The sequence below is a fragment of the Electrophorus electricus genome, chromosome 1, assembly GCF_041902795.1.
Source record: "Electrophorus electricus isolate QZ-2024a chromosome 1, ASM4190279v1, whole genome shotgun sequence".
Taxonomy (NCBI): Eukaryota; Metazoa; Chordata; class Actinopteri; order Gymnotiformes; family Gymnotidae; genus Electrophorus; species Electrophorus electricus.
Genome location: NC_137497.1, coordinates 2856221 through 2871902, shown reverse-complemented (window position 1 = coordinate 2871902; position 15682 = coordinate 2856221). Strand labels below are relative to the sequence as shown.

The window sequence follows — 15682 nt, the reverse complement described above, 5'->3', positions numbered from 1 at the left end:
GTAGTTTGCCAAATAATAATCATCAGAGAAGACAAAACCACATTCATTAGTAAAGCTTAGGAGACTCATTGGGAGAAAAATACAGTATGGCTAAAGGCTTATATTAGTTTTCTTGTACATGGGTATTATTGCATGTAGTTTGTTATAGTTAACAATACATTAACACAACACACTGTTCTCTCATGAGTAGACTGAGATATCTAAGGCACTGATCTAGAGAAATACTTCATTATGTTAAATAATACAAATTAAAGTGTTGTAACAAAGTTACAATTATCAGTTACATGGCAGTTATCTTTATAGGTGCAGTTATACAAATGTAAAACAGTCTGGCTGTTATTAATAAACTGTACACTGAGTGCAGTGCAGGTGTTTGAATGGTGCTGTCTGATACAATTACACTGATACAATGATACTGTCTGATACAATTACACTGTCTGATGCAATTACACTAATACAATGATACTGTCTGATGCAATTACACTGATACAATGACACTGTCTGATGCAATTACACTGATACAATGACAGTCTTGTACAATTACACTGATACAATGATACGCTCCGATACAATTACATTGTCTAATGCATTGATACTGTCTGATATGTGTCTGTCTCCTGCAGAAGATCCCTTGTCCAGAATAAATGCTTCTGTGTCAGTAAATATGTCCAAAATATCTCTGCATCAGGTTAATTTACAAGAATATTGAAAAGGAGCAACTTTTATTTGACAACTGAATATGAAATGATGTATTCACAGTAAAACAGTTATATCCTTATGAAGTGACATATTCACAGTAAAACAGTTATATCTTTATGAAGTGACGTATACACAGTAAAACAGTTATATCTTTGTGAAGTGACGTATTCACAGTAAAACAGTTATATCTTTGTGAAGTGACGTATACACAGTAAAACAGTTATATCTTTATGAAGTGACGTGTTCACAGTAAAACAGTTATATCTTTATGAAGTGACGTATTCACAGTAAAACAGTTATATCTTTATGAAGTGATGTATTTAGGTGATCGGGGCTTTTGGATCATTTTCTTGTGTTCAAGTGAGAAGCACCTCCCTTCCTTCATGAATTAATGTGCTACAGCTGCTCTGACACATTTTACTTTCACCAGATTCTGACAGTTTCTTCATAATCATTTGTTTCTAAAAATCTTCCTCTTTGACTCAATATTTTTATCACTTGATTGTTTAGTCTACAGATATGTTAATTCATGTAAAAATACCAATTAAGTGAATAATTATTGTTAACAGAATGTTGTTTGCTATTTCTGTGTGCCTTGATTTCATGCTGTTTTAACACTGGGCTTTATTTTCTGTGTCTTTGCAGTCTTACAGGCTGTAATCTCACAACAGACAGCAGTAAAAGTCTCTCCTCTGTTCTGACATCAGCCAAGTCCTTCCTGAGAGAACTGCACCTCACAACATGTGACTTTCAGGATTCAGGAGTGGAGCAGCTCTCTGCTGCACTGAAGAGTTCACACTGTAAACTGGAGATTCTCAGGTGGACTTTCTGTTAAGTCATTACTGAATTGAAAATTACGAAAAGATTGGATAGTGAAGTGTGATGGGATAGTGATGTATGATGGGATAGTGAAGCATGATGAGATAATGAAGTTGGCTGTGCCCTGGATGAATGTCTGTATTATCTCAATCTCAATAAAGGAGGCTCAAAATGCCATAGTGAATGAGATAATTTACATCAAATAGTAAAATAAGTTCACATTACACTATACTGTACACTATACATTATACTGGAAAAACAGACCCATCAGGAAAAGGGTTCAGTAGTTGTACCTGGTTTTACAGGAAGGAGGCGATATAGCAGTTCCCATAAATAAAGAGACTAGAATTGAAATGAGACACGAGAACAGGGCCGATGCTGCAGCCCCTTTCTTCTGCCCTCTGATTAAGTTACTAACCCCTAACCCCTAACCCCTACCCCTCTGATTGTTACTAACCCCTGTCAGGAATGGCCACCCTCCTGGCGCCCCTGTTGTCATGGTTTCCCTGTCGCCTGTTTTCCTGAACTCCCTGGTTCCTTTCCTTAGTTTCGTTTTCTCCGCCCCTCGTCTGTTCCTTTATTCCAGTCCGTGTTTTGGTTCTCCCTGTTCCCATGTTCACCTGAGTCTGTTCTGTGCCTGATTGTCTTGGTTATTTAAGCCCTGTGTTTTGTCCTCTAGTTGGTTGGTTATTTTGGTAAGTCACGTTCCTTCTGTCACATCTGTATTATGTTCCTGGTACTGTCGTCGCCATTGTGTTTCCATTTAGTCCGTTCGTATGTCATTTTACCCTCAGTGTTAACCCCGTGCCTCTGCTTATTTTGCTTTCATGTTTGTATTTCCCGTGTTAATAAACCACCCCCTGCACATGTATTCTGCCTCTCACCTGTTCCTATGGGAATTGTTACAACCCCTAACCTCTACCCCTCTGATTGTTACTAACCCTTAACCACTAACCCCTACCTCTCTGATTGTTACTAACCACTAACCCCTACTCCTTTGATTATGTTAGTAAAAAACATTATTGACTCTAACCCTAACCAGTATTATGAAAATGTTTTTAAGATCAACACAATGTACAGCAGGAATCCAATAATTGCACAGCAAACTACACTCATTTCATCTTCTTAAAAGCCACATTAACAACAAGTTTTTCAGGCTTCATGATCTAAATGCACTTTTGTCTTAATGCATTAAAAGATACCTCACTGAATGTAAAATTGTTGCCATTGCAGACTAGAAATGTGTAATCTTGGAGAACAGACATGTAAAATTTTGGGCTCAGCTCTACAACTCACAAATAACCCACTGAGAGAACTCGACCTGAGTAACAATGATCTGCAGGATTCAGGTGTGAAGTGGCTCTCTGCTGGACTGAAGAGTTCACATTGTAAACTGGAGATTCTCAGGTAAACTTTCTGTGAATTCATTGTTGAAATGCAAAGTTTATGCAGTGATCTTCTGTGATGCATATTTTTAAAAGTCCAAATATAGATTTACCAGTCTTATATAAGATTTCAGAAAAAGGGCTTAGTTCAAGAAAATCTAGTTTAGTTAAACAGAAATTATTTAGGGTAGAGGTATTATTTATTTATTTTATTCACTTCTGACATATACTAGAGTAGAGTTTGTGATAATACCTCAGAAGGATAAATTTTATCTAACTGCCACAAGTCATTAATGTTTACATCATTCTACTTTGGAGAAGGAAGGTAGACCAATCTTTCATTGCACCATACAAATGGGATGAAGTCCACAATTTAAGTTTGTGCTGTAAGAGCCTCTATATTGTTAACAACAAATATATTCCCAGATCAACACAGCGTTTATAAACATCTAAAGAAATCTGCATAAAGACTAATGGATCTTAAGGGTTGGGGACAGTGTAGTGAGCTGTACAAAGACTAATGGATCTTAAGCGTTTGGGGAAAGTGTAGTGAGTTGTCATTTTACAAATGGGTATGTGAGATACATGATGAAACTGAAGATTACAGTACCAGTACCAATGTGTAAATAACTCTGAACAGAGCTAAAACAGACTGGGACAAGCTTAGGAGGTTCACCATTTTACAAAAACCTGCTGGGTTATTCCACGTTAGCCAGTGACTGAAAATTCAGTTTAAAAACAGTGACTAACTCATAAGAAACAAGACTGGAGAATCAGGGCAGTGAGGACCAAAGAGCAAACTGGAAAAAATTTTATTGCATCAAAAAATATTTTCTTAATTGTTTAAGGGTAGAGTTGACTGCAGTTCTCCTTTCTAATTATAAATTAAAATAATATAAATATAACAAATAGTGATGTTGAAAATGAACCATAAAGTTCAAAACATTCTTGGCAGATCTGCACACTTCTGTTGCTATGGAAACAAAGACTACCAACAATTATTACAAATTTCAACAACATTGGGAATATTTACATCAAGAAGATAATAGACATATTTTATCATGAAGAAATTAAGAATATTAAAAAAATGTTAACTTCCAGATAAAAAAAATTAGTTTCATTGTTTGTAATTCCAAACTTTTCTTTACAGTAAAGTCTGCTACGTGCAAACACATTTTCCTCTTTCTCCCTCCCTGCAGACTGTCTGGTTGTTTGGTCACAGAGGAAAGCTGTTCTTCTCTGGCTTCAGCTCTGAGGTCAAACCCCTCCCACCTGAAAGAACTGGATCTGACCTACAACCACCCAGGAGAGTCAGGAGTGAAGCTGCTCTCTGCTAGACTGGAGGATCCCCACTGCAGACTGGAGACACTCAGGTATGTAGAAATCCCCTGTCCTTGATCTGATCTGATACTCAACTGTGTGTTCTCAAATACAACCTGCTCTCACACACAGTGGAGCAGGAACATTAGTGTTATTGTGGTTCAGACTGGTGCTGATGTGTTACACTGTTAGTGTGTGTTAATGAACTCAGTGTCACAACCAGCTGTGTGACGGGAGCAGCTGTGTGAGGGCACTCTTTTCTCTGCTGTGTGAGGTGAGCGGCTGTGTGAGGGGACCAACTGTGTGAGGGGACTCTTTTCTCTGCTCAGCTCTTGGCACTGCAGGGCTTTGTAGTGGTGTGAGTGGAGGTCTCTGTTTTTAAGTGTAGCCAGTATTTAATCATCCTTTTCTGAATTTTGAGTAATAGTGGAAATTGGCCAAATTTAGATCTACAGCTGGGTGTTTGCTCCATTGTGAGTGGCCCCCACACTTCACAACCACACAGCAGAATTGGTTCTGTAATGGACTGGAATATTTTGAGCCAAATTTGAATTGGTATTTGAATGTGAATTTGACGTTTGATTGCACAGATGCCCTGCGTGTTTTCACTCTCAGTTCACTGACTGCTGGAAGATCTAATTGTTGAACTAATTTTCAATCATAATATCTACAGGTTTCTAGTGTGTGTGCGTATCCAGCAGGTCCAGGATCCAGGTCTGTCAGTACTGATCCAGTAGGTCCAGGGTCCAGGTCTGTCAGTACTGATCCAGTAGGTCCAGGTTCCAGGTCTGTCAGCACTGCTCCAGCAGGTCCAGGTTCTGTTGTATCTCCTGCTCTGTGGGTAAAAGTAGAACTAGGTCATCTGTGTAGAGCAGAAACGTTCTTTCGGAGTCATGTAGAGTGAGACCAGGTGCTGCAGAGCGTTCTGAAATGATGACTTATTCATTGATGTAAATGTTGAATAATGTTGGGCTTAAACAGCAGCCTTGTCTCACTCCACGCTCCTGAGAAAAGATCACGGTCCTTTTGATGTCAGTCTTTCTAGCGCACCTCTTTGTGTGCATGGATTTAATGTCATATGCTTTACCCCCTACACCAGTTTCCAGTAATACATATCTACATATACTTACACAGGTCACATTCATACAGGACCATTTTAGAATATCCAGTCAACCTAACCTCCATGTTTATGGACTGTGAGAGGAAACCAGAGACCCAGGAGGAAACCCACACAGACAGAACATGGAAACTCCACCCAGATAGGGACTTAAACCCAAGACCCTAGTGCAGAGAGTCAGACATGCTGACCACCAAGCCACCGTGCTTTACAGTGAATACACTGTGAGAGAAGGGGTCTAAATCTGTTATCATACAATCCACTGTGCTATTACCAAGAGGTGAGCAAAAGGTGCATCTCCCCAGAGTCCCCTCGTAGCCCACCATTGACAATGTACTGACCCAGACTATGACAGATCTGCAGGAAGTCTCTTCCATTTCTGTTCACCTGTGTGTCAGAATTATATCAGGAAAGATTAGTTATATTTCTTGGGTAATGGTGTCCAAATATGTGAGTGTTACCTTGTTCTGTGTTGGAGTCAGGCAGAGATCCAGTACGTGTGTTCAGATCTCCACAGATCAGCACACGTCCCTGGGCCTGGAAACCACTGCTCTGATCATGGAGACTGGGACAGATGTCTTCATCATAATAAGGGCATCACTGGGAGGACTGGAGATTGTACAAAGGAATATTTCTTTTGGAGTGTTTATAATCTCTTTGTTGATTTTAAGACAAATGTGTGATTTTTCTATTTCAGAGGAATTATGAATTTCGACAGTTGTGATTTCTACCAGATAATGATTCCACCCGAATCTCTCCCTCTTTCAATGGCAGGGGGCTTAACAGCGGGGAGGATGATTTCCTGGTAGTTTACAGGACAGTGAGTCACCCAATCAGATTTACACCAGGTTTCCTGGAGAATTATAATGTCCTTATCTTCTGTATCATTTGTGAATTCAGTGTTTATACTTTTGTACCCAAACAGGGACGACTTTATGCCTTGAATGTAACAGAGAGAGACAGAAGAGTTTCATTATTTAAATGAAGTATGAAAGGAAAAATACAGATACAAATATATTCAAAGTGAGAGAAACCTGTAAAAGTGAAGGATTATGTTGATATATGTACAGACATTCATGTATACGAATGGATTACCTAAATGTGAGAAGCTGGAGGGCATCGCTGGTTCAGGGACACCAAACATTGGCAACTTTGGATCCTGGGAAAAGCTGTTCCACATTTAAGAATTTTCTATTAGAATCAAATAACATTACTATGTCTGCATTTGTAGGAATATTTGTATGAGGTGTTTTATCTGGCTCGGCGTGTGCAGGGTGTAGTTCAGGCTGGGCTTTTGCTGGGCTAGACAGGTCTCAGGTTTAGGCTGGGCTGGGCTCAGGATTGGTGGGACGTGGCTTAGTGGAGGTGTGGTGTGGTTCTGGCTGAGTCTGGTGGGCTCTGTGCTGGGTGTGGCAGGGCTCAGGTTGGGCAGGGCAGTGCTCTGGATGGACCGGATGGGGCTCAGTGTGGGTGGTCTGTGGTTTAGGGGTGATGGAGCCTTTCTCTGCAGAATCAGATGTCTGCTGGTTGGCTTTTAGTCTCTGTAGCTCCTCCTTCAGGGTGGTCATGGTACTGTCCCTGAGCTGTAGCTCCTCCCTCAGGGTGATCATGATACTGTCCCTGAGCTGCAGTTCCTCTTTGACTGCACTGAGCTCCTCCTGAGAGCCTCTCTGTCCTTCTGGAGCTCCTGCACTTCTCTCAGTTCCAACAGTGAGTTTCCTAACTGGTCCAGCTGATCTTTGAGATGCTGGGAGGGTTTGTTGGATGGTGGGTTGGACAGATGTTTCAGCTTCCTGGAGAGAAAGACTTTCTCTTAGCTGGGGTACCATGCTCTGCAGCTGCTCTGTCCTGTGTTGTACTGGTCTGTCCTGTGTTCTGAGAGAACAGAGAGAGAGACTGGTGATGGTGGTTTTGTTCACTGTGTTCTGTATATAACAGGAGACTGGTGATGGTGGTTTGGTTCACTGTGTTCTGTATATAATAGGAGACTGGTGACAGTGGTTTGGTTCACTGTGTGTGAGAGAGAGAGAGAGAGAGCACTATCTGTGTGTGTGTGTGTGTGTGTGTGTGTTTCTTTAGGTTGGAGTATGCAGGGGAGATCAGAATCATACCAGGACTAAGAAAATGTAAGAAGCAAATGTGTGTATACACACACACACACACACACTCACAGTATGTGTGTCCTCTAATGTCTCTTCTTGTGTGCAGATGCGTGTGATCTCACACTGGACCCAAACACAGCACACACATGTCTGTCTCTGTCTGAGGGGAACAGAAAGGTGACGGGTGTGGAGGAGCATCAGCCGTATCCTGATCATCCAGAGAGATTTGATTACTATGAGCAGGTTGTGTGTAGAGAGAGTCTGACTGGACGCTGTTACTGGGAGGCTGAGTGGAGTGGGGAGGCTGTTATATCAGTGACATATAAAGGCATCAGCAGGAAAAGACACATTGGTGGCTGTGTGTTTGGATGTAATATAAAGTCCTGGAGTCTGGAGTGCTCTCGGAACAGTTACTATATCAGTCACAATAATAACTACACTAACATCTATGCCCCCTCCAGCTCCAAGAGAGTAGGAGTGTATCTGGACTGGACTGCAGGCACTCTGTCCTTCTACAGAGTTTCCTCTCACACACACACACTTACACACTTACACACATTCCACTCCACATTCACTGAGCCCCTCTATGCAGGGTTTGGTGTTTGGTATTCTGACTGCTCAGTGTGTGTGTGTGAGCTAGAATAGCCTCCTGTGTCCTGGAGAACACCTGAGTCTACAGGGAAACGCACATCACACACTACACATCACTCACTCACAAATTAACACAGGAATTGTTTGATCAGCCTTTACTGATGTGATTTAATGATGGTGAACATGGAAATAGCTTTATTTAGTGAGGACCTGCAGGGGACGAGACATTTACTGTACGTATGTGAGATTAAATATTGTTCTTATAATATGTTACTAGAGCTTAAGTTTAGTGTTTATCTGGCCAGGAGAGTTTGTATATTGTAACTAAATGGGTAAAACAAAAGTAGATTAAGAGAAAAATTAACTTACCTGTGATTATCTTTGTGAAGAGTCTTCCATGTTGTTTTGGAGGGAAAAGAAACGATATCCTGTGTTGAAGGGGACTTTTATGGGGAATTGTGCTGCCCAAAGACAGGAAGTGATGTCACATAATTTCCTGATTTTCCCTGTATATGTTTATAAGGGAAAATTCAGTAGAATGATGTTTTGAAATTGACTGAACTTGGAGAATTTATGATTGCTGGATTTTTTCTCCTTGAACTTGTAAATGCTAAATTCTACTTTTTTGAATATTTGTGTTTTTTTCTTTTGCACTGGAAGCCAATAAACACCTTTTCTTTTGTATCCACTTGGAGTGTAGCCATGTGCCTGTACCACTGGACCATTACAATGATATTTCCATAAGTGCAGGATTAGTGGTCAAAATACTCCACAAATACTCTTAAAATACTCCACAAATAAATACTCCATACATAAATACTCTTAAAATACTCCACAAGTAAATGAGTCTTCAGTCTGCGTTTGAAGACAGCAAGAGACAGTTAGTTCATACTTCCATCTGGGAAATGGTCAGAAGAGTCTTGATGCTCGTCTTCCATGAGACTTGAAGGAAGATGTATTTGAGGTTGGGACTGGGCTGTGACCAGTGCCATCATGTAGGGATGAGTGTTTTTCTGTAGGAGAGTGATGGATTTCACCACATGGAGGACGTCTGATAACAGGTCTGATAACTGGTCTAATAACAGGTCTGATAACGGGTCTAATGACAGGTCTGATAACGGGTCTACTAACTGGTCTAATGATTAGTCTGATAACAGGTGTAATAACTGGTCAAATGACCGGTCTGATAACGTCTAATAACGGGTTTAATAGCTGGTCTAATGACAGGTCTGATAACGGGTCTAATAACTGGTCTAATGACAGGTCTAAAAATGGGTCTGATAACAGGTCTGATAACTGGTCTATTGACAGGTGTGATAACTGGTCTGTTGAATGTGTGTCTGTCTGTTCGATATGTGTGTGTTTTGCACGTGCCTGTCTGTTGTGTATGTGTGTGTGTGTTTTTGCACGTGTCTGTTGAATGTGTGTGTTTTGAGTGTGTCTGTTGTATTGTGTGTGTGTTTGGCACGTGTCTGTCTGTTGAATGTGTGTGTTTTGTGTGCCTGTCTTTTGTATTGTGTGTGTGTGTGTGTTTTGCACATGTCTGTCTGTTGTGTGTTTTGCACGTGCTTGTCTGTTGTATTCTCTGTGTGTTCTGCACGTGTCTATTGGATTTGTGTGTGTGTTTTGCGCGTGCCTGTCTGTTGGATGTTTGTTTTGTGTGTCTGTCTGTTGTATTGTGTGTGTGTTTTGCACATGTCTGTCTGTATGTGCATGTTTTGCACATGTCTGTCTGGTGTGTGTGTGTGTGTGTGTGTGTGTGTGTGTGTGTGTGTGTGTGTTTTGCACATGCCTGTCTGGTATTTGTGTTTGCGCATGCCTGTCAGTTTGATGTGTGTGTGTTTTGCACGTGATTGTGTGTTGGATGTGTTTGTTTTGCGTTTTGCGTGTACCTGTTGGATGTGTGTGTTTTGCACGTCTCTGTCTGTTGGATGTGTGTGTGTTTTGCGCGTGCCTGTCTGTTGTATTGTGTGTGTGTTTTGTGTATGGCTGTCTGTTGAATGTGCATGTTTTGTGTGTGTCTTTTGGATGTGTGTGTTTTGCACATGCCTGTCTGTTATGTGTGTGGGTGTGTGTTTGGCGCGTGTGTGTGTGTGTGTGTGTTTGTGTGTGTGCGTTTTGCATGTGCCTGCATGTTGTGTGTGTGTTTTGCACATGCCTGCTTGTTGTGTGTGTTTGTTGGATGTGTGTGTGCTTTGCACATGCCTGTCTGTTGGGTGTGTGTGCGCCTGTCTGTTGAATTTGTGTGTGTTTTGCACGTGACTTTGTGTTGGATGTGTGTGTCTGTCTGTTGGATGTTTGTTTTGCACGTCTTTGTCTGTTGTATTCTGTGTGTGTTTTGCACATGCCTGTCTGTTGTGTGTTTGTGTGTTTTGCACGTGCCTGTCTATTGGATTTGTGTGTTTTGAATCTGTCTGTCTGTTGTATTGCGTGTTTGTTTTGTGTGTCTGTCTGTATGTTTGTGTTTGGCACGTGTCTGTCTGTTGGATGTGTGTGTTTTGCACGTGCCTGTGTGTGTGTGTGTGTGTGTGTGTGTGTGTGTGTATGTATGTATGTGTTTTGCGCGTGCCTGTCTGTTGTGTGTGTGTGTGTGTGTGTGTGTGTGTGTGTGTGTGTGTGTGTGTGTGTGTGTGTGTGTTTTATGCGTGCCTGTCTGTTGTGTGTGTGTGTGTTTTGCGTGTGCCTGTCTGTTGGATGTGTGTGTGTTTTGTGTGCCTGTCTGTTGTATTGTGTGTGTGTGTGTGTTTTGCGAGTGTCTGTCTGTTGGATGTATGTGTTTTGTCTGTCTGTCTGTTGGATGTGTGTGTGTTTTGCGCATCCTTGTCTGTTGTATTGTGTGTGTGTTTTGTTTGTGTCTATCTGTTATATTGTGTGTGTGTGTTTTGTGTGTGTCTGTCTTGGATGTGTGTGTGTTTTGCACATACCTGTCTGTTAGGGCAAGGGTTAGGGTTAGTGTTAGGTTTAGGGTTAGGGTTAAGGTTAGAGTTAGGGTTAGGATTAGTTTTAGGGTTAAGGTTAGAGTTAGGGTTAGCGTAAGAGTTAGGGTTAGGGTTAGGGTTAAGGTTAGAATTAAGTTTAGGGTTAGGGTTAGAGTTAGGGTTAAGGTTAGGGTTAAGGTCAGAGTTAAGGTTAGGGTTAAGGTCAGAGTTAAGGTTAGGGTTAAGGTCAGAGTTAGGGTTTAGGGTTAGTGTTAGGGTTTAGGGTTAGTGTTAGGGTTAAGATTAGAGTTAGGGTTAGTGTTAAGATTAGAGTTAAGGTTAAGGTTAGGGTTTAGGGTATGGGTTAGGGTTTAGGGTTAGGGTTAAGGTTAGAGTTAAGGTTAAGGTTAGGGTTTAGGGTTTGGGTTAGGGTTAAGGTTAGGGGTTAGGGTTTAGGGTTAGTGATAGGGTTAGGGTTAGGGTTAAGATTAGAGTTAAGGTTAGGTTTAGGGTTAAGGTTAGAGTTAGGGTTAGGGTTTAGGGTTAAGGTTAGAGTTAAGGTTAGGGTTTAGGGTTAGAGTTTGGGTTAGTGTTAGGGTTAGGGTTAAGGTTAGTGTTAAAGTTAGGGTTAGGGTTATAGACAGTTCTCCTCACACACTCTGCAGCAAGTCATCACTTTGCTCAGATGCCTCCACTCAGATTCTATGGGAACGTTCTCTTTATAGAGCTCATCAACCTCATATTCAAAGTTTTTCTTGTCCTCTTGATCTTTATGGTGTTCCTCCAAAACTGCTCTGGTCTGTTTAATCTCATTTCTTCTAAGCTCCAGCACTGATTAGATCCTTTAACCTGGTGATGCAAGCTGTCAGTTGTTTGCAGTTTTTCAGGACAATTTCAGTCATCTTTAAGCTCACGGCTTTACTCTTATTCAGAAAAGCAAAGAAGACCTTCTTGCTTGAAGTGAACAGATCCCAAACATCTTTATATTCTTTAGATGTTTCTTCATTGTCCTCTTGATATTAATCATTTAAACATTCACAGTGAGAGTTGTCAGATAAAACCCTTCTCAGTCTCAGCATATCTGGCTTTGGATTCCATTATTGCTTTAATGGAGTTTATAGGCTTGTTGCAGGTATGGGTGATGAGCAAGATGATGTTCCTCTCCACGTCCTTACCAAACAAGGAGAGCACAGTATCAAAAACATACTGCTGTCTGTTCGTGAGTCAACTGGTGCTTGACGGAACCACCAGACACGCTGCATGAATGTCCTGAACTCCAGACGTACAGAGCTGCAGCTATTCTTAAATCATTGTCAGTGCTTTCTGTGTTTCTGTATCCAGGAGTATCAATGACGGTGAGAGAGAACAGACTCTAATCGATAAACGCATCATACACAGTGACTGCATTTCTCTGAGATTTCGCTTGGTTTCCTTTTGTCTCTATGATCTCACACAAAATTCTTTGACTACAGTGAGCATTCAGCATGTAGTTCACTATGGCATTGATGAGAGTGGACTTCCCTGATCCTGGTTCTCCAACCAGTAATATGGTTTTATGAGGTTTGCTTGGGTCTTGCTCTCCAAATGTATCTCTTCTCATTTTTTCAACAATTAATTTCCTGGTATTTAGGATACATCTTGAGATGGGTCCTTTTACGGATTCTTTTGTAATTCCTTGTAGTTGTTTTCCCAGTGAAGTCTCTTCCTGCCTACATAAAAACCACACATGCAAGTAAAATTAATTCCTGTGAGTTACTGAACATGCTATTGTTCTTGTTATGGTAATAATCATCTTTTCTTTCTGCTAGAGATGTCAGTGATTTCTGATGTAAAAGGTAAACAATTACAAAGGTTTTTATCTTTGAAACAGTTAAAATAAATGATCCTAACATTGATATTTAGTCATGGACATTTGCTGTCAGTTTCCTAGTCTACCTCCTTTAAAAGAGACAGTTGCATTTAAATCCAAATTCAGTAGAGTTCACCCAGTGAGTGGATATCAAGCACAAGCAAAACACTTGACTTCAAAGGCTGAATAATGGATAACTTAGACTTGCCTGTTTTGGGCAAACTCCACCCTGCACACTAAGGTCTAAGCACTCAAGACAATTCTATAGATGATTCTTTAGATGATTCCATAGACAGTTCTGGGGTCTGAGTAGCAATCTGCACAATTTTAGCATTATTTCATTACTTCACGTGATGAACTCGTCAGCTCTGATTACAACCCTGTGTGCTTTGAGATGTCTTCAGTTATTACTGAAATGGATTTTGGTGCATTTTTTTGCCTTCAAGAGAGAATTCAGAATGAATGATCAGTAATGTTGCCTTCAGTATGTTTGCACTTGTTATTTTTATTTGTGTGTTTTATTTGTCCATTTAAAGTGGGGTGAGAACTATGGTGGGGACAGTGTGACCAGCTGATGGCGTGGTACCAGCGAGCCAGAGAGGCCCCTCCCCAGCTCCTGTACGTGGATCGTGACCGCTGGTCCAGCGTGGGCAAGAGTAAGGCAGCGGCCTGTTCCACGAGTGGATCAGCTGGTCACAGGCTGGACGTGTGGCACTTCATGAGAGAGTTCGCGGCGGGTGTCACCACGGACAGTCACCAGCTGTAGGGCCTTTTCATTGGCCGCCTCTCCTTCTGTGTGTTCGAGCGGGAAGCGGAGGATGTGGCCCGTCTACAGGAGGCTTCTGGACCGTGAGAAGATGGAGGACAGAGGTGCCACCTCCGTACCTACTTGAAGGGTTGGTGAGGTGGAACGAGGACCGCGCGGCAGCGGCAGTGGAGGGAAGCGATCCTACTCAGGTCTGCTACAGCGGCCAGCTGCAGCACTACGCCAACCAGCTGAGCCAGCAACTCCTTGGGCTCCTGGCTGAGGACTACACTAGTCCTGGAGCGTATACAGGTAACAGCCTCCCTCTCTCTCTGTCATATATTCACACACACACTTAGCAGTTTTCCCCTCTGTGATGTTCTTTGTATTCACTTGTCTTTACACGTACAGTATAACACTAGTCCTAATCATTTAAAAAATGGCCTTCAATGATAAATGCTTATGTGCTTCAGTCACAAAGTGTCACTGTGCTAAATCATGCCAGGGCTCTTCTGTTGTGTACTAAGTCTGTTCTACAGTACCTGATGTCTGTATGTTTCTGTCTTTTATTTCCAGGAGAGCCTGGGACCTACTGGTGTTCCAGGCTACCATCACGTAGTCAACCTGGCCAACAGGCTGGTGGAGCTGCGTCATGAATTGATGCTTTCTGCCTCTGTCCTTTTGTATCTTCACAGCTGCTTCCTTGGACAAGGCAGTGGTTCTGCTCAGTAGCCCAGCATCAGCCACCTTGTCGAGGCCATTTGCCTGGTGCTTTGTCGACTTCAGCTGGCTGGTCAGACCATCGCCGGTGTCAGGGTAAACATGTGGGCTGCCATCATGAGGGACTACGGTGTCATCAGGGACGTAGTCCTGGGCAGCCTTGGCCTCATGGCCCAGACCCATATTCAGCTTTTTGAGAATTAGTGGACACTGACCCAGTGGTGAGTTTACCGGATCGTATTGACACTGTGATACAGGCTAACAGGCTGTGCTGCATTTTGTAAGTAAGCCCCCATAGCATCCAACTCACAGGCACCCTGCCTTTGATTTGAACATCCAGCCGGATGCGTCTGGGCAGGCTTCTCGACGTGTCCGAGGCCAGCCTCCTCTTCCTCCCGGTGAGACCGTGACGAGCCCTGGTCCAGAAGACCAAGTGCCCTGTAGTGAATACAAGAAAGTCAGAGGCTGAGGCGACCGCCGCCACCACTGCTGATGGACAGGCCGTCCCTGCTAAGTGGCGAAAGCATGAGCACCATGCCTGCCAACAGTGTGGCCAGCCCAAGACCAAGGAGTTTGACCACAGCAGTGGGGAAGACCGTGGAGCAGTGGATGGAGGAGATGAAGAGAGGGGATGCTGGACAGGCTCAGTGATCTGCTGACCACCCCACTCACCTCATGGTATATAGTTTCATATTTATTCCTTTAAGTATTTGTTCTGTGTTGTGAATGAGCTCTGATTAATACTGTATTATACTTCACAAAGTGAACTAGCTGTTTAATACTATATTATACTTCACAAAGTGAATGAGCTGTTTAATACTATATTATACTTCACAAAGTGAATGAGTACTGTTTAATACTATATTATACTTCACAAAGTGAATGAGTACTGTTTAATACTATATTATACTTCACAAAGTGAATGAGTACTGTTCAATACTATATTATACTTCACAGTGTGAATGAGCACTGTTTAATACTATATTATACTTCATAATGTGAATGAGTACTGTTTAATACTATATTATACTTCAAAGTGAATGAGTACTGTTTAATACTGTATTATACTTCACAAAGTGAATGAGCTGTTTCTGTATTCTACTTCACAATGTGAATGAGTACTGTTTAATACTATATTATACTTCAAAGTGAATGAGTACTGTTTAATACTATATTATACTTCACAAAGTGAATGAGTACTCTTTAATACTATATTATACTTCACAAAGTGAATGAGTACTGTTAAACAAAACACTGAAATGGTTCCTTTACCGCATATAAACTCTCTTGACCGTGACCTTACCTCGGGTGCAAACATGGTTTCGTAAGTAGGGTTGTAGAGGAGCTCTTTGAGTGAGGGATCAATGTGTGTGCCCGTCTCAACATCTTCCTGCAATACAGCAACACGAAGACATTG

General features: G+C 41.8%; 1 protein-coding gene and 1 long non-coding RNA gene across 14 annotated transcripts in view; one reads left to right on the top strand and one right to left on the bottom strand.

Moving 5' to 3' along the window:
- The window catches only part of LOC118241336 (NLR family CARD domain-containing protein 3-like), a 29861-nt gene extending 14651 nt beyond the window's left edge, over window positions 1-15210 (top strand). For 4 of the 13 annotated variants that reach the window (XM_081710244.1, XM_081710213.1, XM_081710348.1 and 1 more), the window contains 5 exons: window positions 1345-1518; window positions 2752-2925; window positions 4103-4276; window positions 7420-7466; window positions 7549-8721. In XM_081710244.1, coding sequence (XP_081566370.1) covers window positions 1345-1518; window positions 2752-2925; window positions 4103-4276; window positions 7420-7466; window positions 7549-8087 — 1108 coding nt within the window. In that variant the 3' untranslated portion in view covers window positions 8088-8721. The other 9 variants (XR_014122619.1, XR_014122648.1, XR_014122654.1 and 6 more) reach the window with 9 other exon arrangements.
- Window positions 4539-6031, bottom strand: LOC145659507 (uncharacterized). Its single transcript, XR_014125728.1, has 2 exons — window positions 5802-6031; window positions 4539-5058 (listed from the first exon to the last, which is right to left on the bottom strand). It is a non-coding gene; the product is annotated as an uncharacterized LOC145659507 (long non-coding RNA).
- Window positions 15211-15682: the final 472 nt, after the last annotated feature.